The 23,472-nt window shown below is 35.9% G+C and overlaps 7 protein-coding genes and 1 pseudogene across 10 annotated transcripts; 5 read left to right on the top strand and 3 right to left on the bottom strand.

Annotated features, from left to right (window-relative positions):
• On the top strand, window positions 915–1,809 carry LOC104713139 (RING finger protein 5). The gene is made up of 2 exons (XM_010430195.2): window positions 915–1,046; window positions 1,204–1,809. Exon 2 carries the CDS (start codon window positions 1,226–1,228, stop codon window positions 1,640–1,642), a length of 417 nt encoding a protein of 138 aa, XP_010428497.1. The 5' UTR covers window positions 915–1,046; window positions 1,204–1,225; the 3' UTR covers window positions 1,643–1,809.
• Window positions 2,270–3,676, top strand: LOC104713137 (30S ribosomal protein S9, chloroplastic). Its single transcript, XM_010430194.2, has 2 exons — window positions 2,270–2,708; window positions 3,171–3,676. Exons 1-2 carry the CDS (start codon window positions 2,367–2,369, stop codon window positions 3,456–3,458), a joined length of 630 nt encoding a protein of 209 aa, XP_010428496.1. The 5' UTR covers window positions 2,270–2,366; the 3' UTR covers window positions 3,459–3,676.
• Window positions 6,728–11,977, top strand: LOC104713136 (3-oxoacyl-[acyl-carrier-protein] synthase II, chloroplastic-like). 4 transcript variants are annotated; one of them, XM_019229228.1, is made up of 15 exons: window positions 6,728–7,338; window positions 8,357–8,396; window positions 8,761–8,963; window positions 9,077–9,280; window positions 9,421–9,531; window positions 9,618–9,713; window positions 9,808–9,853; window positions 9,942–10,021; window positions 10,272–10,340; window positions 10,482–10,566; window positions 10,671–10,825; window positions 10,907–10,987; window positions 11,121–11,180; window positions 11,284–11,453; window positions 11,682–11,977. In XM_019229228.1, the coding sequence occupies exons 1-14, from the start codon at window positions 7,024–7,026 to the stop codon at window positions 11,398–11,400; spliced, it is 1,662 nt and encodes a 553-aa protein (XP_019084773.1). In that variant the 5' UTR covers window positions 6,728–7,023; the 3' UTR covers window positions 11,401–11,453; window positions 11,682–11,977.
• On the bottom strand, window positions 12,028–13,218 carry LOC104713135 (two-component response regulator ARR1-like). Its single transcript, XM_010430192.2, has 3 exons — window positions 13,020–13,218; window positions 12,574–12,731; window positions 12,028–12,479 (listed from the first exon to the last, which is right to left on the bottom strand). Exons 2-3 carry the CDS (start codon window positions 12,722–12,724, stop codon window positions 12,280–12,282), a joined length of 351 nt encoding a protein of 116 aa, XP_010428494.1. The 5' UTR covers window positions 12,725–12,731; window positions 13,020–13,218; the 3' UTR covers window positions 12,028–12,279.
• On the top strand, window positions 16,497–18,388 carry LOC104713134 (protein TIFY 10B). The gene is made up of 5 exons (XM_010430190.2): window positions 16,497–16,892; window positions 17,126–17,315; window positions 17,411–17,694; window positions 17,784–17,841; window positions 17,932–18,388. The coding sequence occupies exons 1-5, from the start codon at window positions 16,748–16,750 to the stop codon at window positions 18,014–18,016; spliced, it is 762 nt and encodes a 253-aa protein (XP_010428492.1). The 5' UTR covers window positions 16,497–16,747; the 3' UTR covers window positions 18,017–18,388.
• On the bottom strand, window positions 19,691–21,000 carry LOC104713133. Its single transcript, XM_010430189.2, has 2 exons — window positions 20,288–21,000; window positions 19,691–20,120 (listed from the first exon to the last, which is right to left on the bottom strand). The coding sequence occupies exons 1-2, from the start codon at window positions 20,800–20,802 to the stop codon at window positions 19,973–19,975; spliced, it is 663 nt and encodes a 220-aa protein (XP_010428491.1). The 5' UTR covers window positions 20,803–21,000; the 3' UTR covers window positions 19,691–19,972.
• On the bottom strand, window positions 21,997–22,984 carry LOC104713132 (ethylene-responsive transcription factor ERF018-like). Its single transcript, XM_010430188.2, has one exon. It carries the CDS (start codon window positions 22,829–22,831, stop codon window positions 22,229–22,231), a length of 603 nt encoding a protein of 200 aa, XP_010428490.1. The 5' UTR covers window positions 22,832–22,984; the 3' UTR covers window positions 21,997–22,228.
• LOC109126633 lies at window positions 22,996–23,104 on the top strand (annotated as a pseudogene).

Below are 23,472 nucleotides of genomic sequence, written 5' to 3'. Positions count from 1 at the left end.
ACAAAATAATTGTTTTTTTCAAGCCATCATATTTAGCATATGATTTTATTGCATAGTATTTTATCCAAAAAAAACTTTTAAAAACAATCATATAAATTATATTTTATTTTAAAATTATAATATAAATTAAATAATTTTAATCCGTGCTCTAGCATGGATCCTAATCTAGTATATATATATATATATATATATATATATATATCAGTAAGATCGTAAAGTTTATATATTAGCAATTATAATGTTGTTAATAGAAATTAATATATAATTTATAGCTAATCACAAAAGTTTAAAACGGCTTGATAAAACTTATAGCTGTAAAACAGATATAATAGGACTGATCTCTAAATTTATCATTATTTGATTCCTAAGGTATTTCTTTGGGTACAAGGTGACCAATGATCATCAACATCTAGAATCCAGGAAGGAACCGTCAAAATAATAAGTTATGCTACACTATCGTAGGATATTTTATGGATCGTTTAACTTTATAATTGGATAAGTATGAAAACAATTGCTACGTTGTGAAATAACCTAAACGTCGTCTTGACATTGTTTCAAGTAACAATAAAATTAAATTACATATTGACAACCTAGCTACACTTATTATGGTGTATTTGATCGACGGCTATGATGAATAATCTGTAATTCATTAATTAGTTTAGGGTAATAAAGTAAATTAGTTTTTTTTATATAACAACAAAAATACATTAAAATCATAAGCGATAATTTTAAAACCAATAATATTAGTCAAAAGTCAAAACTGACATTTTAATTTGATATGAATAAAAGGACATAAATCTAATTAAGTTTAATCTGGAAAAAAATTTCAAATAATCTTCTGAGAAAACCGAGGAAGCTTCGTCGGATATTAAGAAGTATATACTAACAACTTTTTTCTTATTATTTTTTTTTTGTTTGTTAATCCGTTTCTCTATTAACAACATTATTCCATTTTATTTTCTTCATTCACCGACTCTCTCGCTTCTCTCTTGGCTCCTCTCATTCTCTGCGATCTTACACCAAGAAGCCTCTCTTTCGTCACCGAGGTAAATCTTTCACACGCTGTAACTTTAGTTTCCACTACCGTAAAAATCGAATCTTTGTATTTTGGTGTATCTCTCTCTCTATCTCTATGTTTGATCAATTCTACACGAAACTGTTCAAGGAGGTTTAGGGTTTCATCTGATTTTGTCTTGTATATAGGAAGAAGATCTTATTAATCACCATGTCTTGTAACATCACCACCACGAACGAAGAAGATGCATCGAGCAACTTTGGATGCAATATCTGTCTTGAATTGGCTAGAGATCCGATCGTGACTCTATGTGGTCATTTGTTCTGTTGGCCTTGTCTCTACAAGTGGCTCCATTACCATTCCCAATCGAAACATTGCCCTGTTTGTAAAGCTTCCGTTAAGGAAGACAGTTTGGTTCCTTTGTATGGAATGGGCAAACCATCTTCTGACCCCAGATCCAAGCCATGTTGTGGTGTTTCTTCTGTCCCCAATCGTCCATCTGCGACTAGGATTGAAACAGCTCGTCCTCCTCTTGGACAAAGATATCATGGATCTAGTCTCTTTGGAGGGCATTCAGGGTTTGCTCCAATGCCAACTGGTACCCGGTTTTCAAACTTCTTGTTGTAATGCGCATGGAAAGTATCTTTGATGAATCCGAGTAGACGGTGTTCTGTTTTTTTTTTTTTTTTCTTGACAATGTTTTTGAAACTATTATTAGTCTACAAATTTTGCTACGTTCACAATGTTTTGAGCTTATAATGTTTGTGTCGTTCTTTGGTCTTAAGTTTTGCATCATCAGCTTGTAATATTGGATTCTTCAATCTTCTGATTAACGAGATGTCATTTGATAGTTCGTATGTTACATCTGCAGATTGATCAACATGAATGTTGGACCTTTGTAATTAGTTCCAAGGCCGAGCCCATTAGTGGTAGGCCCATTATCATTACTAATATTAATAGAAATTTTTTTTTTTTTTTTTTTAAAAAAACATGAATGCTGATTACATTACACTAGAAACCTAAATTTATCTTTGACATAAAAAAAAAAAAACACTTGTAGTTATTATTAAACACACATGACATGACTGGTGGTTTAGCCAGAAAACAATAATGTACTGTGTGCTTAATCTCCTCCGATACACTTGTTAAGCCCACATTTGTGTGTTTCAATCTCTTGTTAAGCCCAATAAAGGATTAAATGGGCTCTAATGGGCCGATTCAGTCACTAGGAAGCGATAGGGACCGTGCCTTAATCTCATCTTCACCCTTTACCAGTTATCTTCTTCTTCCTTTGTTCGACGAACTCAGCTTCTTCACTTTGCTCGACGTTATCTTCTTCCGTTCAGCGACAATGGCGTCGATTTCGACCCTAGCTTCTTCTCTCTCTTCGCTCTCCTTCTCTTCCCAGGTTTCTCAGAGTCCTAACACCATATCCTTCCCCCGCGCGAATTCGGTGTTCGCATTACCGGCGAAATCAGCTCGCCGCGCTTCTCTCTCTATCACCGCCACGGTAGCTGCTCCTCCAGAGGAGGTTGAGGAGACATTGGAGCTGAAGAAGTATGTCAAATCGAGGCTCCCTGGAGGATTCGCTGCTCAAAAAATTATCGGCACTGGACGGCGTAAGTGCGCGATTGCTCGAGTTGTGCTTCAGGAAGGTACCGGGAAGGTTATCATAAACTATCGGGATGCCAAGGTATAATTTATGAATCTGTGTTCTTATATTGGGGTTTATGAATCTGAATTGACTGCTCTCATATTGGGGTTTATGTTCTTGAGAGATTTAAATTTTGAAGGTAGTGTGTGGTAGATTGAAGCGTTTAGTAGTATTAAGTTGCAGCATTTCATAGGATTTGAATTCTAGGCTGTTTAGATTGGGATAAGTGGCTGAGGAAGTGATCAAACTGTGTCTGTAGCAAGTTCTTTGTGATGTGGGAGTTGTATCATCACATTACATATTTTAAGTTGAAATTGGAAGAACAAAATAGTTCCTATGGTTGTGAATTCTACCTTGTTTAGACTAGGATAAGTGGCTGAAAGTAAAAGGATAACAAGGAGAGATTATGATAAAGTTAAAGAAGTTTGAACAAGATGTTTTGTGTATGTGAAAGATTTGAATCCATGTTGCTGATGAAGGTCATTGTGAAACCTTTTACAGGAGTACCTTCAGGGAAATCCACTATGGCTTCAGTATGTTAAAGTCCCACTAGTGACTTTAGGGTATGAGAACAGCTACGACATATTTGTGAAAGCCCATGGAGGTGGTCTTTCTGGTCAAGCACAAGCTATTACACTGGGAGTTGCACGTGCACTTCTTAAGGTTAGTGCAGACCACAGATCGCCTTTGAAGAAGGAAGGTTTGCTCACTAGAGATGCCAGAGTGGTTGAGAGAAAGAAGGCTGGGCTCAAGAAGGCCCGTAAAGCACCACAATTCTCCAAGCGTTAAGAGTTTTACTATATCACTGGATCAAACTCTTCCAGTGTTCTCCTTTGCCTCCATTCTTTTCTTTTAACTCTTCTTGTCTATGATGTTTGTTTTGTTTCATGTTCATCTTTATGTGTAGACGAACCAATGCAATCTCTGTTTTGTTTGAGTAGAAAGGGAAATTTGTATGCTTTTGAATCCAATGCACTTTATCAAGTGTGATCAGATTTCTATAACAATCGTAAAACTACATGTAATGTCAAAGTTTAGTAAAAGTAAAAAAGCTTTCATTATCTTTCTCCATCAGCCACTCACACAGGTTATATAAACCACTGGTTTAGTCTTAACCAAATTATGTATGGATCGACGCGTGTGATATTTTCTTGTACTGTTTGTTAAATCTTGACCGTTCGTATCCAGAGATTGATCAGATATTGACCGTTAGCTACCCACCCATGGGCACAGATTGCTTCTTTAAGAATCGAAGAAACTCTCTCTCACCGTTATTGTGTTCCTAGGGAGATATCTCTATTCTAGGGTTTGGTCTCTGAATTGCATCGATGGCTTTCTTATGTTTTATGTGAATTCCTCCTACACAACCACTGGTATATATATATGATGAGGAGGTTGATGGCCCGAACTCTTAGAATTATGGAATTACCAATATCAGTTAATGGACTGATCTAACTCCATAATTCTAGAAGTTTGGCCATCAACCTCCTTGTCTATATCGGAAAGTGTTTCTGATGGTAGTTAGTTCTTCACTAGATTTCTCATGTATAATTCTTAAAATACTCGAGTGACTGTTTGCACTCTCTTGCAGGCTTGTCTTCAGCACCTTTGTTGTCCAAAGAGTTCTTGTTAAGTTCGTCTTTGTGGTGATTTTTCATACATATTTATCTGTGTTTTTGTTACAGCCATTGCTTATCGTATTTATTTCCCATTGAGTCATGAGTCATCAGCATACTGTATATAGTGCAAAGCTGCTCATTGATGATGGGGCTGTCCTTCACTAATAACTTTCATTGATGTTTTGGCAAGAGTGGGAAAACTGTGATATAGTATCTTGTATAGTAGCTAGCACACAGGACACAGCCACGATCCCATCTGTGAACTTTGAGTTTATATTGAGTTTAGAGAGCAAGATGGTATCACTTCAAGACTAAGTCAACTAAAGTAAACTCTGGACTTAATATCCTTCTCAGAATATTAGTTTGTAATTCCGGGAAGTATTATTATGCTTCTTGATCCTTGTAGCTTCTATGTGATTTCTCTGTTTCCAGATTGAAGTTTTGTTATGGTCTGCGGCAGGACATTTCAACGGTATTTACAAAGTGGAAGATATGTATTGACTTTAGTTGCCTTCAAGGAATGGGTTTGATCGCCACTTTTTCGTGTTGTCTCGTCCTACGCCATTACTTGTCTACATGTTTCTGATGTCTCGAGCTCTTAATTTGTGTCTTTGCATAAGGTAACCGTTCATATATATAATATATATATGATATATCTTTTTACTAACTGGTTTTCTTTTTAGTTTGTACTTTAATGTTAGCCGGTAACTCCATTTTACTAGTGTCATATTTATTCAAACTACCTGTAATTTTATTTAGAATTCTTATCTTGGCATCACTAAAGAACTGATGACATCAACTAAGCTAATGATGTCTCATACCCCTTCCTGCAGTTATTGTCACACTTTAAAAGCTGGACCCGGGTGAGTTCTTCAAAAGTTTTCATGGGCACCCTTGTATTTGATAGCTGACTGAGGTTTATCTTTAATAAGGTGTTTTTCTCTAGCTTTGTTGTTTCTGTTGCTACAGAAAAGCTTGAGCCAGTAATAGTTTTTTTTTTTGTCACTTTAGTTGATGAGTTTTGAGGGACACATTTGAAATAGAGTTCAAGTTCGTGGGATGCAGATTTACAATGCTTTGGTGCCAAATCCTCCCTTGGAGAAACACAGTTGCGTCAGTGTGTCTCTATCTTTGTAACCCCTTGCTTTTTTGGATGTAACGCTTGCTTTGCGTTCCCTCCTCATCAGGAAATGACACGTGTGAGAAAGCAAATGTATGGGAGAGCGTAGATTAGGCTGGTTTAGCTGAGAATGGTGATGCGAGAATGGGATGTTAGGTATGAGAGAGCTTACCCACTTTGACTCTTTCCATGCATTTTCTCTTGCTCCCCTCTTTCCTGCTTCCTCTGGTTTTTTTTGTTTTTTTTTGTTTTGTTGTTGTTCCATTACCTTAACTTGAAAACAAAACACAAAATCCTCAACTCTAGGGGTTTGGTTCCAACTTCCAAATCAAACATAAACCAATATAGTATAATAACAACTTGGTTTGTTGCAATATATTAAGTTAGAGGCTGTAGAGCTTATTAGCTACTTGATGTGTAAGTGTGTTGTATATACTGTATGTTACTACGATCAGTAGGAAAAAAAAAAACAAATCACGTGTAACTTTAGATTACATGTAAACAAGTCAAAAAGAGACATTAATTGTGTATGAATGAATTAAATGAATGTTGAGAGGGGTCTATTTTTATTTATTACGTTCTATTCCTAATAGTCAGCTTTAACGTATCAAAATCAAATCCATCACTTTTATGATCAATGCTTTTTTTTTCTTTTCTGGATCTACTGATCTCTCTAGTAAGTAATATAGTACCGTCACATTTTTATAAAATTGTGCATAAAAAATTAGTAAAGGTGTGTCTCTCTATTGTATCATACTTCATACGTGTATATCTCTTCTCTCTGAGTAGTAAACAAACACAACGAGTTTGTCTTAGTTATAAGAGAGTAAATACTAACCGTTGAAAGGAGTGGGATGCTTTGCCATATCGCTATCTCCTACTGTAAACACTTCGCTCGCTGCCACAAAACATTAAAAAAAAAAAAAAAGTAAATAAAACAAAATAAAATAATGGTATTCCCAGTGTCCTCCTTCCTTCGATTAAACCGAGGTCGCCAAATCTCTCTGTATGCACTTTTGTGTAAATAAAATAAAATAAATTGTATCAACATAAAATAATGATTTTCTCTATAATTTATGATTGGATACAATACAAATATGTGTAAATGAATCACTATTTCATCATTCTAATGCACTCTTTTCAGTGTTTCTTTTTTTTTTTTCCTTTTTTTTTGATAAGATGGCATCAATTTTAACAATAAAAAAGGTTGCAAAAGTTCATTATAAATAAAAATAAATAAAAAATTTATTCTGGTCATCGATAATATTGAGATTTGAAGTGTCGATTGGTATAATTATTTTTGTGTATACCTGTGTAGAGTGTTTTGTTGTATTCTCATCTCTTTCTCTTCTCTCTCTCTCTCTCTCTCTGTCTCTGTTTGTTTTGGCGTCTCCACGCACGATTTTACGCATCGAAGGCTCTCTGCACGCCTCCTGAAAGAGAGAGAGAGAGAGAAGGAGAGAGAGATCATCACAGATCGATTCTCTCTTAAATCTCTCGTGAATCCCATTTCCCCTTCCGCTAGATTCTCTCTTCACTCATTTCTCGCTTTCTCTCCTTTTGTTCTCTCTTATCTCTCTCTCTCTTCGCTTCATTCACTTTTTTTTTCCTTGCTATGGTGGTGGGTGCGTCTTCTTGTTACGCATCTCCGTTATGCACTTGGTTCGTTGCTGCTTGCATGTCCGTCTCTCACGACGGCGGCGGAGATAGCCGCCAGGCTGCTGTTGCTCTTCAATCTGGTGGGCGGAGTCGGCGAAGGAGGCAGCTTACCAAATGCTCTGCCTCTGCCTCTCGATCCCCTTCCCCTCCTACCATTCAAGCTCTTGTCTCTTCTTGTTTGGATTTTGGTCCCTGTACTCACTACTCCAACTCCAACAACAATGCCTTGTCTTCTCTCTTTGGATCCAGTACTCTTTCTTTGAATCGACACCAGAGGAGATTGAATCGNAAATAAAACAAAATAAAATAATGGTATTCCCAGTGTCCTCCTTCCTTCGATTAAACCGAGGTCGCCAAATCTCTCTGTATGCACTTTTGTGTAAATAAAATAAAATAAATTGTATCAACATAAAATAATGATTTTCTCTATAATTTATGATTGGATACAATACAAATATGTGTAAATGAATCACTATTTCATCATTCTAATGCACTCTTTTCAGTGTTTCTTTTTTTTTTTTCCTTTTTTTTTGATAAGATGGCATCAATTTTAACAATAAAAAAGGTTGCAAAAGTTCATTATAAATAAAAATAAATAAAAAATTTATTCTGGTCATCGATAATATTGAGATTTGAAGTGTCGATTGGTATAATTATTTTTGTGTATACCTGTGTAGAGTGTTTTGTTGTATTCTCATCTCTTTCTCTTCTCTCTCTCTCTCTCTCTCTGTCTCTGTTTGTTTTGGCGTCTCCACGCACGATTTTACGCATCGAAGGCTCTCTGCACGCCTCCTGAAAGAGAGAGAGAGAGAGAAGGAGAGAGAGATCATCACAGATCGATTCTCTCTTAAATCTCTCGTGAATCCCATTTCCCCTTCCGCTAGATTCTCTCTTCACTCATTTCTCGCTTTCTCTCCTTTTGTTCTCTCTTATCTCTCTCTCTCTTCGCTTCATTCACTTTTTTTTTCCTTGCTATGGTGGTGGGTGCGTCTTCTTGTTACGCATCTCCGTTATGCACTTGGTTCGTTGCTGCTTGCATGTCCGTCTCTCACGACGGCGGCGGAGATAGCCGCCAGGCTGCTGTTGCTCTTCAATCTGGTGGGCGGAGTCGGCGAAGGAGGCAGCTTACCAAATGCTCTGCCTCTGCCTCTCGATCCCCTTCCCCTCCTACCATTCAAGCTCTTGTCTCTTCTTGTTTGGATTTTGGTCCCTGTACTCACTACTCCAACTCCAACAACAATGCCTTGTCTTCTCTCTTTGGATCCAGTACTCTTTCTTTGAATCGACACCAGAGGAGATTGAATCGAGCTACTTCTTCTTCTTCTTCCGGTATTTACATTTCTCTTCCAATCTGGGTTTTNTTTTTTTTTTTTTTTTTTTTTTTTTTATGTTCCTTAGTTCGATGTTGCTATGGGGTTTAATGGTATTGGGCTAATGATGGAAGCAGCTCACATGTGAAAAGTTTGGATTTTTTATCTTCATTCCATGTGTTATTATGTTTCAAAAGAAGGCACTTTTTTTTGTGAGGTTAGGGGCTCTAGATGAGGAATGAGGGATACTTAACAAGTGGCGGTGAACTATATATAATATAAATTTTGAAGTTGCCTTTAGCTATTTTGTTTACCATACCATTGAGATGTGGTTTCTGTAATAGCTGATTTACCATCAACTGTAATGTCTTTGTGGCTTTTAGGTGGAGCCATGGCAGTGATGGAGATGGAAAAGGAAGCCATGGTTAACAAGAAACCACCTACGGAGCAGCGTCGGGTTGTAGTGACAGGCATGGGAGTTGAAACACCGTTAGGTCATGACCCACATACTTTTTATGAGAATTTGCTACAAGGCAACAGTGGTATTAGCCAGATTGAGAATTTTGATTGTTCTGAATTTCCTACGGTAAGCATTATTATATCAGGATCTCTCTTGGAAGCTTTATATTGTGTGAAGTTTCTCCATTTTTGCTAATGTTTTGTATTTGAATATCTTTTCCTTGTTTTACCTTTGTCAAGCGAATTGCGGGAGAGATCAAAAGCTTCTCGACTGAAGGATGGGTTGCTCCAAAACTTTCGAAAAGGATGGACAAGTTCATGCTCTATCTTCTCACAGCTGGCAAGAAAGCTTTGGCTGATGGTGGGGTAACTGAAGAAGTAATGGCAGAGTTTGACAAAACCAAATGTGGAGTTTTGATTGGCTCAGCAATGGGAGGGATGAAGGTACTTTCTTGATCCCGGGCTTGAATTTAAGGTTTTTGTTCTGTATCTGACTAACAAAAGAGTCACATGAATATTGAATCTATAAATTAGGGAGTCTGTTGCTTATTGTTGCATTTTCTAATAATCTAGTATTAGTACAGGTCTTTTACGATGCTATTGAAGCTCTGAGAATCTCATACAAGAAGATGAATCCTTTTTGTGTACCTTTTGCGACAACAAACATGGGTTCTGCTATGCTTGCTATGGATCTGGTCTGTTAAATTTCAAATGTTATATAATTTGATATGGTCGACCACCAGCAATTTCATACTGACTTTTCTTTGTGGTGATACATCAGGGATGGATGGGGCCAAACTATTCTATTTCAACTGCTTGTGCCACAAGCAACTTTTGCATTCTGAATTCAGCAAACCACATTATTAAAGGCGAAGCTGTAAGTATTCTCCATCCACTTGGTCATTCGACAGTTCGGTAGACTTCTTCTGGTTCTACTTATAGACTGTCTATCTTTCCACTAAACTTTTCAGGATGTAATGCTCTGTGGTGGTTCAGATGCAGTTATTATTCCAATAGGTGCTTACTCGTTCTCTTATATTACATTATCCCCTCTATTCTCCATATTTAAGCTACGTGAAATCTTATCGTATGTGTACCAATGCAGGGTTGGGAGGTTTTGTTGCATGCCGGGCTCTTTCACAAAGGAATAATGATCCCACAAAAGCTTCACGTCCTTGGGATAGTGTAATTTTTTTACAATTTCTTGTCTCGTCTTCTTTTTCTTTCTGTACATATGCTGTAGTATCCTTCTGTGGTTTTGTTTTAATCTTGATTGCCAATGGTGGATGCTAGAAACACTGTATCAAGTTTCTACCAACAGGAATTTCCCTTACATGTCTGTAATGTTGTAGTAGGAAAGATAATGAGAGGAAATGTGTGTATTATGTTTGGAGATTCTTCTTGTTTTGTTAACCTGGTCTTGTATGCTTATCAGAATCGAGATGGTTTTGTGATGGGAGAGGGAGCTGGAGTTCTACTTTTGGAAGAACTTGAGCATGCTAAGGTATATATCCATTTGTTCTTTTTGTCATTCCTTGTTTCCTATTATTTTATCACAAATTAAACTTATCTCCAAACCATTTTTTAACTCTTGTTATGGAACGAGTTGTAAGAACTTAAGTATTTTATTCTGCTTTTCTTTCAGAAAAGAGGAGCAACTATCTACGCAGAGTTCCTCGGTGGGAGTTTCACATGTGATGCGTATCACATGACCGAGCCTCACCCTGATGGTAGTTTCATTTCTCCCTCATATTAGTCTGCTAGTCAACTACAAATTTTAAATCTCTTTTTTTTCTATTAATTTTGTCATTATCCCATTTTTCTTATATCACAGGTGCTGGTGTCATCCTCTGTATCGAGAGAGCGTTAGCGAGTGCTGGAGTCTCAAGGGAACAGATAAATTACATAAATGCACATGCAACCTCAACACACGCTGGAGACCTTAGGGAGTACCAAGCTCTTGTTAACTGTTTTGGCCAAAATCCTGAGGTAGCTTCACTTCTCTGTTACAAAACTCCAAGGTGGCTTTTTGTGTGCTTTTCTTTAACTTGATCTTTCACGATGTGGCAGCTTAAAGTAAATTCCACAAAATCTATGATTGGACACTTGCTGGGAGCTGCTGGGGCCGTGGAGGCTGTTGCAACCATTCAGGTAACACATTTGATATTTGAGACATCAGTATATCTACAAGGAACGAAACGCTGTTGAAACCAAGTTTCATAACAGAGCGAAATTATGTGCAATCTTCGCATTTTTTATGTTAATGTTCTGTTGTTACCTACAGGCAATAAGGACCGGATGGGTTCATCCGAATATCAACCTCGAGAATCCAGACAGTGGAGTGGTATGTTAGTAATATTGTTGGCTTCTGTTATTCCATTCTGATCGTATGAGTTCAATACCTACACAAAGACTACCATTTAATGTTTTGAAATGAAATGGAACAGGATACAAAGCTGATGGTGGGTCCTAAGAAGGAGAGATTAAACATTAAAGCAGCATTGTCAAATTCTTTCGGGTTTGGTGGCCATAACTCGAGCATTATTTTCGCTCCTTACAAGTGAAGAACGAAGGCTGTTGCTTGTATTCCAAACCTGGTTGTATAACTTGCTGTAAGGTACATTACATACATTGTTCATTGATGCATCATCAAGTTTTGAGAGGATGCAAAAGGAAAATTTACTCCTTTGACCTTAACGTATTTATTACTCTGATTGAGATGGATCATTGACAAGAATGAATTGAAGTTTGTCGGTCCAGAAATTCATTTAATGATTTGGGATGACTAGGATTCTTTGTACTGTGTCTGTTATGAATATGAGTGATTGTTTTGATATGTGTGCAGTGTTTACAAGAACTTTCCCATGTTAAGCTAGTGTTACGTTGCGGGAATCAACAGAGTTTGTTCAACTACCAAGAGCTAAAGCTAAGTTTCTTAGGATCAAGATCTGATGAGCCAAAGACTTGGATAGGAGCAAAAGTTGCCAGAGATAGCAGAGTTTGGATTTCCATTAAAAAAAAAAACAAATCTTGTTCATCGTGATACCTTCTTATTGGGGAAATCTTTGTAGTCCTTCTTTTCTATTATTTTAACATACAATCTCAAAAAATGCCAAATCAATTCTCAGTTAAATTTAGTAACTCTTGACAGTTATGCCTTTGTTTATTGTACGTAACTAGAGAAACTAAAATATCTTTGAAATGTTACTTAAGACGGGAGATTGATCTGTTTTTAAGGTTTGAGTTTACAACTTTACATAACAAAGATAAATTTTTTTTAAAAAATTATGAGCTGTATCCACGCATAAAGGTTCTTTCGTCGCACTATCTTCCAATTATATTAAAATTTCCTTTACCCTTATTTTTTTCAATAAAATCATAATTTCAACCGCAACATTTCACTTGTTAACAAAATAGCCAAGCATTTTAGCTAAACTTATGCATTACCCTCCTCTGTGTTGCTGCTGCTGCTGCCTATCCCCTGTCTCCTCAATGCTCCCAGAATGTACGCTCCTCTTCCTCCGAACGACATGCTGCCATATATTCTTGAGTGCCTCCATTCGTACTGGTTTGATTAGGTAGTCAACGGCACCGTGCGTGACTCCTTTAAGAACAACGCTCTTTGAATCATCCACAGACATCACTGAGTGACATAATATCAGAAAACAAGATCAGTAATTGGATCCATAACTGTTCAAGAATCAACGAAAAGACTCAAAGGGAATAATGGAACGTACAGATAACAGGTAAGTCCTCCATCTCAAAACCAACATGTTCAAGGAGCTCGAAGCCGTCCATGCCAGGCATATGAACATCACTGATGACTATATCAAATCCATGTTTGTTCTTCCGGAGCAGAGAGACAATGCCATCTCTGCCCTGTTGCATTTCGTTACTACATGTCAGAGAAATAAAACTTAGCCAAGAGTGTTTCCATATCCAAAGAGTTAGTAAAAAAGAAAACAGATATTCAACACCAAAGAGAGACATAGCAAAGTTAGTCAACCACACCGATGTGAAAAACCATAATTATTACGAGAGAGAGAATGGACCACAAAAAAAAAATAAACCCCATCATTGGAGGAAGAGGAGGAGAGAGACCTCCTCATAGAACTATATCGTTAACACACACACACAAAACAAAACAAAAGGAGAAGATCTTGTTGTGTTTTTGGATACGAACCTTCGTAAAGACAAGTCATAAGCATCCTCTCTAAGATCATAAGACAAGTAGGGTCATCGTCAACTACAAGAACTCGAAGACCAGAGGGAAACATCTCAACGACGGTCTTACCACCGCCGCCGCCTTGTTTTCTACCGGAACTAGACCGACCAGCCGATCCGAGTCCTCTTCCGTGACTCGGATTCATCATATCTCTCTCCAACCCACACTAAGAAAAAGAATATATACCAAGAAAGAAAGAAAGCAAGAGGGGAACAATTATTCGATTTTTGAGTTAAATGACTAAATTAGCCCTGCTAAGTTACACGTGAAAGAAGAAAAGAGGAGTGAGGTGTGAGAGTGACGCAAGACGGTAAACCAAAATAGTAGAATTAAACACACGTTAAAAGTCTAAACCCAAATTTAAACATATGTTTTGAATAGTATAAATAAAGGTAACATGTGAAGTGAATTTAGTACAGTGGCTAAAGGTAAGTCTTTAATGCACAAGACACCATCACACCAGGGATCGAGTCCGGCTTTTTACGAATGTAGGGATTAGGCTAATGGATCGGTCTGTTGTGGCCCAATGGTTGACCAAAAAAAAAAAGGTAACATAGATAACATAATACCGAGTTAAATACACAAAGAGTAAAAAACGTTACTCCTTCCGTTTCAAAATATAAGATGTTTTAACTAAAGCACGCAGATTAAGAAATCTTTACTTTTATCAAGTTCAACCAATCAAAAATAATACTGCATAATATTAAAAACTAAACTAATCTAAAAGTTGCATAAAAACTTGAAAACATTTATATTATGAAACAAAACATTTTTCTAAAACATCTTATATTTTGAAATGGAGGGTGTATATCCTAAGAGATACAACATAGACAACTCAAACAACTAAATTAATCGCATATGAATCATTTAGGTATTTCCAACATAGACCTTAACATATTTATTACTCTGGTTGAGATGGATCATTGACAAGAATGAATTGAAGTTTGTCGGTCCATACATGCATTTAATGNAAAATTTACTCCTTTGACCTTAACGTATTTATTACTCTGATTGAGATGGATCATTGACAAGAATGAATTGAAGTTTGTCGGTCCAGAAATTCATTTAATGATTTGGGATGACTAGGATTCTTTGTACTGTGTCTGTTATGAATATGAGTGATTGTTTTGATATGTGTGCAGTGTTTACAAGAACTTTCCCATGTTAAGCTAGTGTTACGTTGCGGGAATCAACAGAGTTTGTTCAACTACCAAGAGCTAAAGCTAAGTTTCTTATAATCAAGATTTGATGAGCCAAAGACTTGGACAGGAGCAAAAGTTGCCAGAGATAGCAGAGTTTGGATTTGCCATTAAAAAAAAACAAATCTTGTTCATCGTGATACCTTCTTCTTATTGGGAAATCTTTGTAGTCCTTCTTTTCTATCATTTTAACATACAATCTGAAAAAAAAACGCCAAATCAATTCTCAGTTAAATTTAGTAACTCTTGATAGTTATGCCTTTGTTTATTGTACGTATCTAGAGAAACTAAAATATCTTTGAAATGTTAAAAGTGTTTTCCATCAGCAGTAAAAACGATTTAATCAGCATGTAGAAGATAACCATGGTCCATGGATAGGGTACGTTTCTACAGTAAAAAATCAATGTAGACAACAATATATACCTCAAGATATCGTAACGTAAAGCTTTATGTTCTGTTCTTCTTGTGACCCCTCTTGCAATGTCGGTGACCATTAAGATCCCAACACTTGCCTGTTTCTTTTTTGGTTGCATTCTCTAAATAATATCCACACATTTTGATGTCTTTATGTACTTTTTGACTATAACTGTGATACATGCATGTCTCTTCCTCTGATTTTTTTTCCTTGGATCTGTTTTATGTCATCAAATAAGTTAGGTAGAATTATGGAACAGGTTTACCGATTCTTATTTAATGTGTTGGTGTTGGCGCTGATATCTACAAGTGTGATTCGTAGGTGAATGCGTTTGACAAAACCCCTAAGAAATGGGATATATAAAATTTTTATAAGAACGTTTTCAAAACACTTTAGAAACCATGATACGTGCATTATCTTGAAGTAGCTGTAATTAGTTAGGAAATACTACAATCTACGTCAACATCATCTCTGTTATAATGAATATATTATATAGAAAGAAAAAAAAAATATATGTATTTTGTAAATAGACATATATAGTTAAAAAGTAGTATGCAAATCAAATATGTTGTCACGTTACCATCACCTGAGGAATCTTTCTTCCCCTAACAACTAAGTAAGGCAGTAACCACCACCCATTTTTAACAAGCTTGACGCTCGTTTTTTCTAAATTTTTTGATTTAACGAATACTACAACTAAAATTAAGATTGTCTTTTTTCTTCAACAGTTTAGAGTCGTTGAAAAAAGAATTTAAATTCAAACCCTAAATCCTAAACCCTAAATCCTAAAACCGGATTTGACCTAAATTTTTAATATACAGAATCGGGTGAAACTGGATGTGGACGTTTTTTTTACAGCAAAATAAGTAAATAACATTTGCATGTCGATATTATAGAGGATGAATTGATGGAAACAGAGCAACCATGGTGTTAAAGTTCATTAGTTTGTTTCGAAGTTGATATATAATTTGTTGCATTCGCTTGGAAGATTACAAAGAAGGAATTGAAATCGTAAAATATTAGTATGTTTCTCAATAGTTCTGTGTAATTTCTTAATGTAAAACTTGACATAAAAATAATTAATAGTAACAAAGTTAGACATTAAATAAAACAAATCTAACTTATCGTTTTGTACCCTAACATACGCGTGGGACAATAATCAACGGCTATAGGTAAAAAAAGAGAAGAGACGAACCTGTTTTATATAAGTCGCGGCGTAGCTGATCATTGCCCAAGTGTGATGAGCGACAACAACAAGAAAAATTCTCTGAAAATGCGTGCAGGTAAGTTAAACACGTGTAAAGTTATAATTAGTGGAGGAGACGTGCTCTTCCCGCTTCTTTTAATACTAATATTTTTAACTACTGTACAAATATTAGTACCATTTTAATAAGGAAATAATTACAAAACGTGATTTATATATAGTTCCAAAAAAAAATGCAAATTGGAGTTTATTTATTTAAGATAAAAAGACCCAAACCGTGTGTTCCTTCCTTCTAACACCGTTAATATTCTTCTTTTTTTTTTTAACCCATAAATCACATTTTGTAATTATTTCCATAAACTAATTACAAATTAATAATTATGCCAAGAAATTCATTTTTTATTGATTTTTTTTTTGTTGCCTTGTTCATAGGGGTGAAATGGTGATTTCGTATGCAATGCCGTGGATTGGACATGAATGACGGTGATCTGAATTCTGAAACATACACACACATTCACTAGTCTGCCGTTTCCAACATTAAATAAAAACACGTGTTTTAAATGTCTTTATTTCTTTTTAGTTTAAAACTATTTTTCGTATCTGCAAACCCAGCGATGATGATAAAAAAGTAAAGTAATAAAAGAAGTCCCCATTCCCATTTCTTCTTCCTCGTGACAAACAAAAATTAAACAAACAAACGCACTTTGCAGCAGCACAAGAGATAANAAAAAAAAAAAAAAAAAAAAAAAGAAGAACCCTAGTTTCTTTAATTAGATTCGTCAAATTGAATCAGAAGAAGAAGAAGAAGAAAGCAGGAAAGGCTAATTTTTTTCTGCTTCCCCGATTTCTCGATTTCGATTAATAAACGATGTCGAGTTCTGCCGAGTGTTGGGACTTCTCTGGTCGTAAACCAAGCTTTTCACAGACTTGTAGTCGATTGAGTCGTTATCTTAAGGAGAAGGGTACTTTTGGAGATCTCACCTTAGGCATGACATGCAAACCCGACCTCAATGGTATGATAATAAAGCTTTCCTTTTTTTAATTCTAGATCTGTTTTTATTACGAATCAAAAATTTGTGGAATTGAATTCGATTAAGAAGAACCTATTGTGTATTAGAATATGTGGAGATGTTTCTGTGTTTGGTTTGAATCACTTTAAGTAGTTTTGTTGTTATTAGAAAGGATTTTTGGTGAATCATCTTTTAATTTTTTGGATCAATTTTTTTTTTTTTGTTTTGTTTTAAAGGAGGAGGAGGTTTTGCTGCGTCACGTCAGCCTACGATGATGAATCTGTTCCCTTGTGAAGTTTCTGGAATGGATTCTTTGGCTGGTCAAGACATTAAACCCAAGGATATGTTTCCCAGACAATCAAGCTTTTCTTCTTCCTCTTCCTCTGGTACTAAAGAAGAAGTTCAGATGATCAAAGAAGAGACTAAGTATGTTTATTAGTGAAACGAATCATCTGATATATATAGATATATACTCAAAGCTAGGTTTTTCATCCTAACTTTGTTGGGTTTGTCATGAACAGATCTGTGAAGCTGGAGTCTCAATCTGCTCCATTGACTATATTCTACGGTGGTCGAGTTATGGTGTTTGATGATTTTTCTGCTGATAAAGCTAAAGAAGTCATTGATTTGGCTAACAAAGGAAGTGCCAAAAGCTTTACACATGAAGTGAACCAGATTGCTTATACTCAAAACTTTGCCAAGACTCAAACAGAGATTGCTGCTAGCACCAATCTAGCTGGGAGTCCTATCAAAACTGCAGCACAGCTAGAGCCTATCCAGCCCAACCCGTCCTCTTTAGCCTGCGGTAATATTTCTTGTCCTCTTTAGTTCAACAATCTTTGGGCTTGGTTTTAGCCATATTTGCCTAACTTGCTCACTTTTTGATATTTGTAGAACTCCCCATTGCTAGAAGAGCTTCACTTCATCGATTCCTAGAGAAGAGGAAGGATAGGTAAGCAAATATCTTGTAAACACATATCTTATGTTGTTATTCCATAGTTTGTTTTAAAGCAAAGTTTCTTACCGTTTAAACCTTTAACAGGATTACATCAAAGGCACCATACCAGATAGATGGGTCAGCTGAGGCGTCTTCCAAGCCTAACCCAGCTTGGCTTGGTTCGCGGTAATCTTTGAGACTGCTCAACCCAAAAGCTACTTGGAGATACCATCTCGTAAGATTCTTTTGATGATGCTCCATTGTTACAAAATACCAACCTGCTCGTCTGTTCATTTAATTTTTGTCTTCTATAAATCAGTTTTATACCTACTAGTTTTGTTTGTTCAATGCGCAGAAATCTCAGTATATTTGTAAGAAAGTAATCTTTATAGCGTTCAATGTTTTGTTTGCTTGTGGTGCTCAAGTTCAAGTTTTAAGCCATTGTCCTCTGCCGATCTCAACATTAGCTTGTAACTTTTGTAAGAAACATCAGTTATGTTTTTTTTTTTGTTGACGGCTGTAATATCATCTTTGATTAATCCAATTGTTCTGTTTTCCCTTATTAAACTAAAGCTTCCAGTTAAATAATTAATTAGCAAATAAAAACTCGTTTTCTTTTCGAAAATAGAAAAATAGCTTAAAATGAATGTCATGTGATCCCACCAAAAAAATGAATGTCGTATGAAACATTATAATTAGTAAAACATTATAATGGACTTGTTTAAACATAACTTTGCATTTCTACATCTTGATATCTATAAATTTGGTATTTTAGTTTCGTTGATTAAATAAAAACATGCACAAATTAGAGTATTTTGGTTAATGAGGAGTACAAGCTACTTGTGCTTTTCTTTCCTCCTAAAATACTACTTATAAATAAAATATCCCAAGTCCATTAAAGAAAGACTTCATAAAATATCCAATGAGAATGAGGTAGTGGAGTCAATCAGACCAGGCTTGGGTAGGCCACGGGAATTCTGACCCGGCGATAGCTATCTTTTTGTTCGGTCTTGATTGACTCTCCAACAATGTTTTCAACTTAACAAAACTACCCCAAAGCCTAGTCTTTTTATTTTTTTTTACAATCAAACCCTATATATTAATCCGATTATCATCGAAAAAGAGCCAATTAGATACCGACAAGTTAGGAAAAACAGTAACTTTATGCTCTTGAACCATGACCTCAAAGGCTAGTCCGAAGTTCATTATGACCTATATAGCTTAAATAACCTAAGATCTAATTATATCCTATTTGGAAAACCAAAATATTTTAGCTTAAAAAATAAATCGCCAACAAGACAACACGTAATAATTTGGATAGGACCGGGACTTTCATCTAAACAAAAAAAATGGTGGGGACTAAAGTTTTGATGAAATATCAGTTGGGGAAAAAAGAGGAGTTATATAATTATTTCTGACAACGGGACCTGATACAACAAGTTGCAATAACCAAGGGCCCCTACGTGTGCAATACATTGCACTAGGAATCCTAATCATTTAAAGCTTAATTATTGTGTTTCTTCAGCTCTTAATTTTAGTATTAAAACGTTGTTATGTTAGTTAGCATCGTCATTAAATGATAGTACGCCTTATCTATTTTCTGGAAGATATTTTGAGTTGGAACTTGGAAGCATGAATTTACTCAAGTTTGAAATGAAGAAGAAACTGAACCAAGAAGTATAATTGTAATTTTGAAACCTCTATAAATATCTTGATTGGTCAATTTTTTAACTTAAAAGACACAAGAAGTAATAAACCCATAGAAAAATTGTACTTTTGAACCAAAAAAAGTGTATATATAAACATGTGTCTCGCGCAATCTTACATTGTCAATTGATTTAAATATTTTTTTGGATTACATGGATTGAGAAGTTGGCATATATATACATACATAACTTGTTGTTTTACAAAATTATTTCTGGGAATTTTTATTGATGTATTTGATCCCGAGGACAAAAGCATATAAACATTAATCGGTATTATAAAATTAATCAAAAGCAAACTTCTATACAATGTGCTTTTAACCTAACCAAAAATTTCACTTTTTTTTTTTTTTGTTCTTTTTTAAGGTAAACGGAATGATGATCACATTTTTTTTATTTTTACTTTTAATCATCATATTCTCTTAGAATGATCGTGTTCTTCCCTAAAATACGAATATTCCGGTCTGCCCGGCGGTGTATGGAGAGCTCGCAAACTCCACATTTCTTGAAACTTTTTTACATTGCTCTTTTCGTTCGTCATTCATTATTTGAACTGATCTGCATTCAGCACTACAAAACCCCATCTCTCCTCTGCACACAACCCAATAATACAAAGATCAGTTTCTAGAAACACCCACCAATAATAATAAAAACTTGGCATATTTGGGGATCTACAATCTTGAGAGTTTGTCTCGATTGTAACAACAACAAAAAAAAAAACACAAGAAACAACGGTTTTTAATGCGATGGAAACTTACTTGTACATGTAAATGTCTTTGCCTTGAAGTTTCTTCTGACACAAGCAACAAGAACTCAGAAACTCTGTCGAAGAAGCCCTAAAACTCTGTCTTTTAATAACCGGTGGTTCATCTGCGATAACCATAGGCTTCTGCACCACTACGGGATACTCGTTTTCAAACAATTCAAACCCGTCATCGTCGTTGTAATACACTTTGGTCGGCCCGTTTGGGCTGGTGACGTAAGTGTATTCCTCATCGGACAGATCAATCTCCGGGCACCGGAATCTCCCTGAGTAACGAACCGGATCGTTCCGGTTAATCCCGATGCTGGTTTCCTCTAACGCAGCTACGATACCCAAACCGACACCACCGGAACCGAACCGTTTCGAGCTAACCGGTGATGGGAATTTCAAATCCAACGGACTTCTGGGACTGGCCGTGTAATCTTCAGGTTGGATAGCAGATCTGCTTCTTGGAACCAACATCTCAGACAGTTTACGGATCATTAGATGAGGTCTCTTGCTTAGTATCATAATCAAGAACTTGACAAAAACAGAAAACAAAACTTAACAAGAAACTGAGAGGAAAGAAATAAAAGAAACAAAGAAGGCGAGGAGAGGGTTATAGGAAAGAATCTGAATGAAGAAGAAGAAGAAGGAGAAAGGTAGAGACTTTAGCCCACTGATTTCAATTTCACAAGTTTGGAATTTTGTGTGCTATGATTAATGATTGAAGTTTATAGACCGGCCCCCTCAATTTATTTATTTATCTCTATTATTTTTTTGTATTTTTTTTTTTTATTAATCGACATCATATATATTATACACAATTATTGAAATGAGCAGGCTCAGATATTTTATTTTATTTTTATGTAATGATTCCTTTCTTTTTTCCTTTTAATTATTTCATTGGAGTGTGGTAGGACCGTTTGGGACACATTGTTTTTTCATCAAAGATTCATATGTCCATTTCTGATATTTGTTTTTTTAGTATTGGGAATCCAAGACTTTTTCTCTAAGGAAAAAAATATATATACTGTGATGTATGTACCTGATATATTTTTTTATATGTAAATGTAAGTATGTAAATGTGTTATATATTTAATTCACTGCATTTTATATTAGTAGACCAATTCATCTATACTTGAAATGTGTATTGTTTTCTAGTATCATCTATTTAGCACCTAGTTTATTGGAGTCTGAAAACCAAACAGTGGTTTTACTTTTTTGATAGTGATTGTTTTTTTTTATTTAAGCCGAAAATTAGGTGGCAATTTGAAAATGATTGGAATCTTATCCCCAACTTTATTTATTTTCCCAGTTTAATCATATTTTCCAGATTATTTTCTACACTATAATTTTTTTTTTTATATTTTTTATTATTTTCAGAATTACGACCGTTTCTCGTCCTTTATTCCAATATAATTTTTCTTGACTTGTAAATTTCATCAATGCTGGGAAGATATTTTGTAAGTATATTTCATTTAACAAAAACCCATTGTATTTATTTAATATCTATCATCATTTTATTTAAGGCTTAGGGACCTACTACCACGAGCATCATCTTTTGAAAATGGGCTGATGAAAATGGTTAATGATATAGGCCCAATTATAAGAGTTTGGGCCGAATAATAAAATATCTTCCCAAACTCATCGTATATTCGTGTCTGAAGCATATTCTTCAGAATAACACGAAAAAAATAATCACGAAATTCACGAAAACGAAAGGACACAAATAAAAACATTTGTTACTAGAAGAATCTTATCCGATATATATTTTTTGCTGTAATATCAAAAGAATGAAAGAAAAAAAAAAAGTGAAGAAATTGAGATCCACATCAAATTCGGATCCGAAACGAAACAAGTTCCCGGGTCGTCATTGGAGCTCCGTGTTACAAAAAAATCTCCGGAGGTACTCCGTGACAACCCAAAAAATAAAAGAAGGTTCTTTTGGGAAAATTCAAAAATCCCAAAGAAGCAAAGATTGTTCTAATAAACTATCTCCTCCGTAGTCTTCGATTGGTAAAATCTCTGTAAAACGATCACCGGAGAAGTCGTCGGAGAAGTCATAAAACTCAGGAAACACCCCGAAATCCATCGGAAGCAAATCCAAAAACGAAAGATCATAGTCCACCGTCGATGTAGTAGTAGCGACAGATGCAGAGGTGGAAGGAGACTCAGGTCGGATCTCCTCGGATCCGAGCACTAAACCCGATTCTTCTTCTTCTTGATCTTGGGTAGTGGTGTTGTTGGCGAAACGAGCAGCCGCTTCTTGGATCTCAGGAGGGGTCAAAGACCTGCCTCCGGAGATAGAGGGTGGGTTATCAGGGAAATTGAAACCGGCGTCGCGGCCGCGGAGGCAAAACTGAGCGGCGTCGAAAGCACGGGCAGCTTTCTCGGGGGTGTCGTAAGAGCCTAACCAGATACGTTCTCTGCTGTGTGGGAGTCTGATCTCAGAAACCCATTTGCCCCATTTCCTCTTCCTCACTCCTTTGTATTTGGACTGCATCGCCGTGTTTCTCTTCTCTTCCTCTTCTTTCATCGCTTTCGCTTGCTTCACCATTGCAAAAACCCGGTTTTGTTCGAATTGGAGGATTATGTTCCGGTTTAAGGTTTGTTTATCTCCGAGTTGTTGTTGTGTTCAGTTGTGTATGTAGTTATTTCTGTTATGAATAAATGTTTGGTGTGATTTGGAAATTGCGGCTGTGTGGGGGATTTATATGAGCCATGAGGAGTGGGAAGTGAGAAGTGAGGAGGAAGAAGAAGATCAACGCTGACTGGCGCGTGAAGATGAGACACGTGGATGATTGTTTGGACTGGGTAACGCGGGAATAGTGATGACTGTTCTTCTGTCTTTGTCGTGTTCCTTGTTTTCCACGTGATTAAATTACTCCACTCTCTTTTTGTCTTTTTTTTTTCAAATATATCTGATGATTTTATTATCTATATTTGTTCAAGCACACGTTTAATTTTAAATACTGAAATTTTCGTGGTGACTTCACTTCTGTTTCTAGAAGTTCAAGATTCAGTACTTGGTTTATATTTCTGCTCATGATGATGCTTTCTTTGATGCGGACACTACTTAGCTATATATATAGAAGTCTCTATCTATTATTGGTTCTGACTTCTGATAGAAAACCTATATATATGATCAAAGAGTTCATCAAGAAGGAAGCACAAAGACTCTTCACTAAATAAAGGAGG

The sequence above is a fragment of the Camelina sativa genome, chromosome 9, assembly GCF_000633955.1.
Source record: "Camelina sativa cultivar DH55 chromosome 9, Cs, whole genome shotgun sequence".
Classification (NCBI taxonomy): domain Eukaryota; kingdom Viridiplantae; phylum Streptophyta; class Magnoliopsida; order Brassicales; family Brassicaceae; genus Camelina; species Camelina sativa.
This window is presented reverse-complemented; position numbering and strand designations above follow the sequence as displayed.

What these genes read in the sequence shown, in the direction of transcription:
- LOC104713135 (XM_010430192.2), bottom strand. Translation starts at nt 12,724, where the DNA reads ATGCAACAGGGCAGAGATGGCATTGTCTCTCTGCTCCGGAAGAACAAA. An exon ending in GGAGGACTTACCTGTTATCT is followed by an intron (nt 12,480 to 12,573) that starts GTACGTTCCATT and finishes TATGTCACTCAG; the next exon opens with TGATGTCTGTGGATGATTCA.
- LOC104713133 (XM_010430189.2), bottom strand. Translation starts at nt 20,802, where the DNA reads ATGATACTAAGCAAGAGACCTCATCTAATGATCCGTAAACTGTCTGAG. An exon ending in AAAGACATTTACATGTACAA is followed by an intron (nt 20,121 to 20,287) that starts GTAAGTTTCCAT and finishes GGTTGTGTGCAG; the next exon opens with AGGAGAGATGGGGTTTTGTA.
- LOC104713139 (XM_010430195.2), top strand. Translation starts at nt 1,226, where the DNA reads ATGTCTTGTAACATCACCACCACGAACGAAGAAGATGCATCGAGCAAC.
- LOC104713136 (XM_019229228.1), top strand. Translation starts at nt 7,024, where the DNA reads ATGGTGGTGGGTGCGTCTTCTTGTTACGCATCTCCGTTATGCACTTGG. An exon ending in ATTGTTCTGAATTTCCTACG is followed by an intron (nt 8,964 to 9,076) that starts GTAAGCATTATT and finishes ACCTTTGTCAAG; the next exon opens with CGAATTGCGGGAGAGATCAA. An exon ending in AGAATCCAGACAGTGGAGTG is followed by an intron (nt 11,181 to 11,283) that starts GTATGTTAGTAA and finishes GAAATGGAACAG; the next exon opens with GATACAAAGCTGATGGTGGG.
- LOC104713132 (XM_010430188.2), bottom strand. Translation starts at nt 22,831, where the DNA reads ATGGTGAAGCAAGCGAAAGCGATGAAAGAAGAGGAAGAGAAGAGAAAC.
- LOC104713134 (XM_010430190.2), top strand. Translation starts at nt 16,748, where the DNA reads ATGTCGAGTTCTGCCGAGTGTTGGGACTTCTCTGGTCGTAAACCAAGC. An exon ending in ATGCAAACCCGACCTCAATG is followed by an intron (nt 16,893 to 17,125) that starts GTATGATAATAA and finishes TTTGTTTTAAAG; the next exon opens with GAGGAGGAGGTTTTGCTGCG. An exon ending in CCCGTCCTCTTTAGCCTGCG is followed by an intron (nt 17,695 to 17,783) that starts GTAATATTTCTT and finishes TGATATTTGTAG; the next exon opens with AACTCCCCATTGCTAGAAGA.
- LOC104713137 (XM_010430194.2), top strand. Translation starts at nt 2,367, where the DNA reads ATGGCGTCGATTTCGACCCTAGCTTCTTCTCTCTCTTCGCTCTCCTTC. An exon ending in TAAACTATCGGGATGCCAAG is followed by an intron (nt 2,709 to 3,170) that starts GTATAATTTATG and finishes AACCTTTTACAG; the next exon opens with GAGTACCTTCAGGGAAATCC.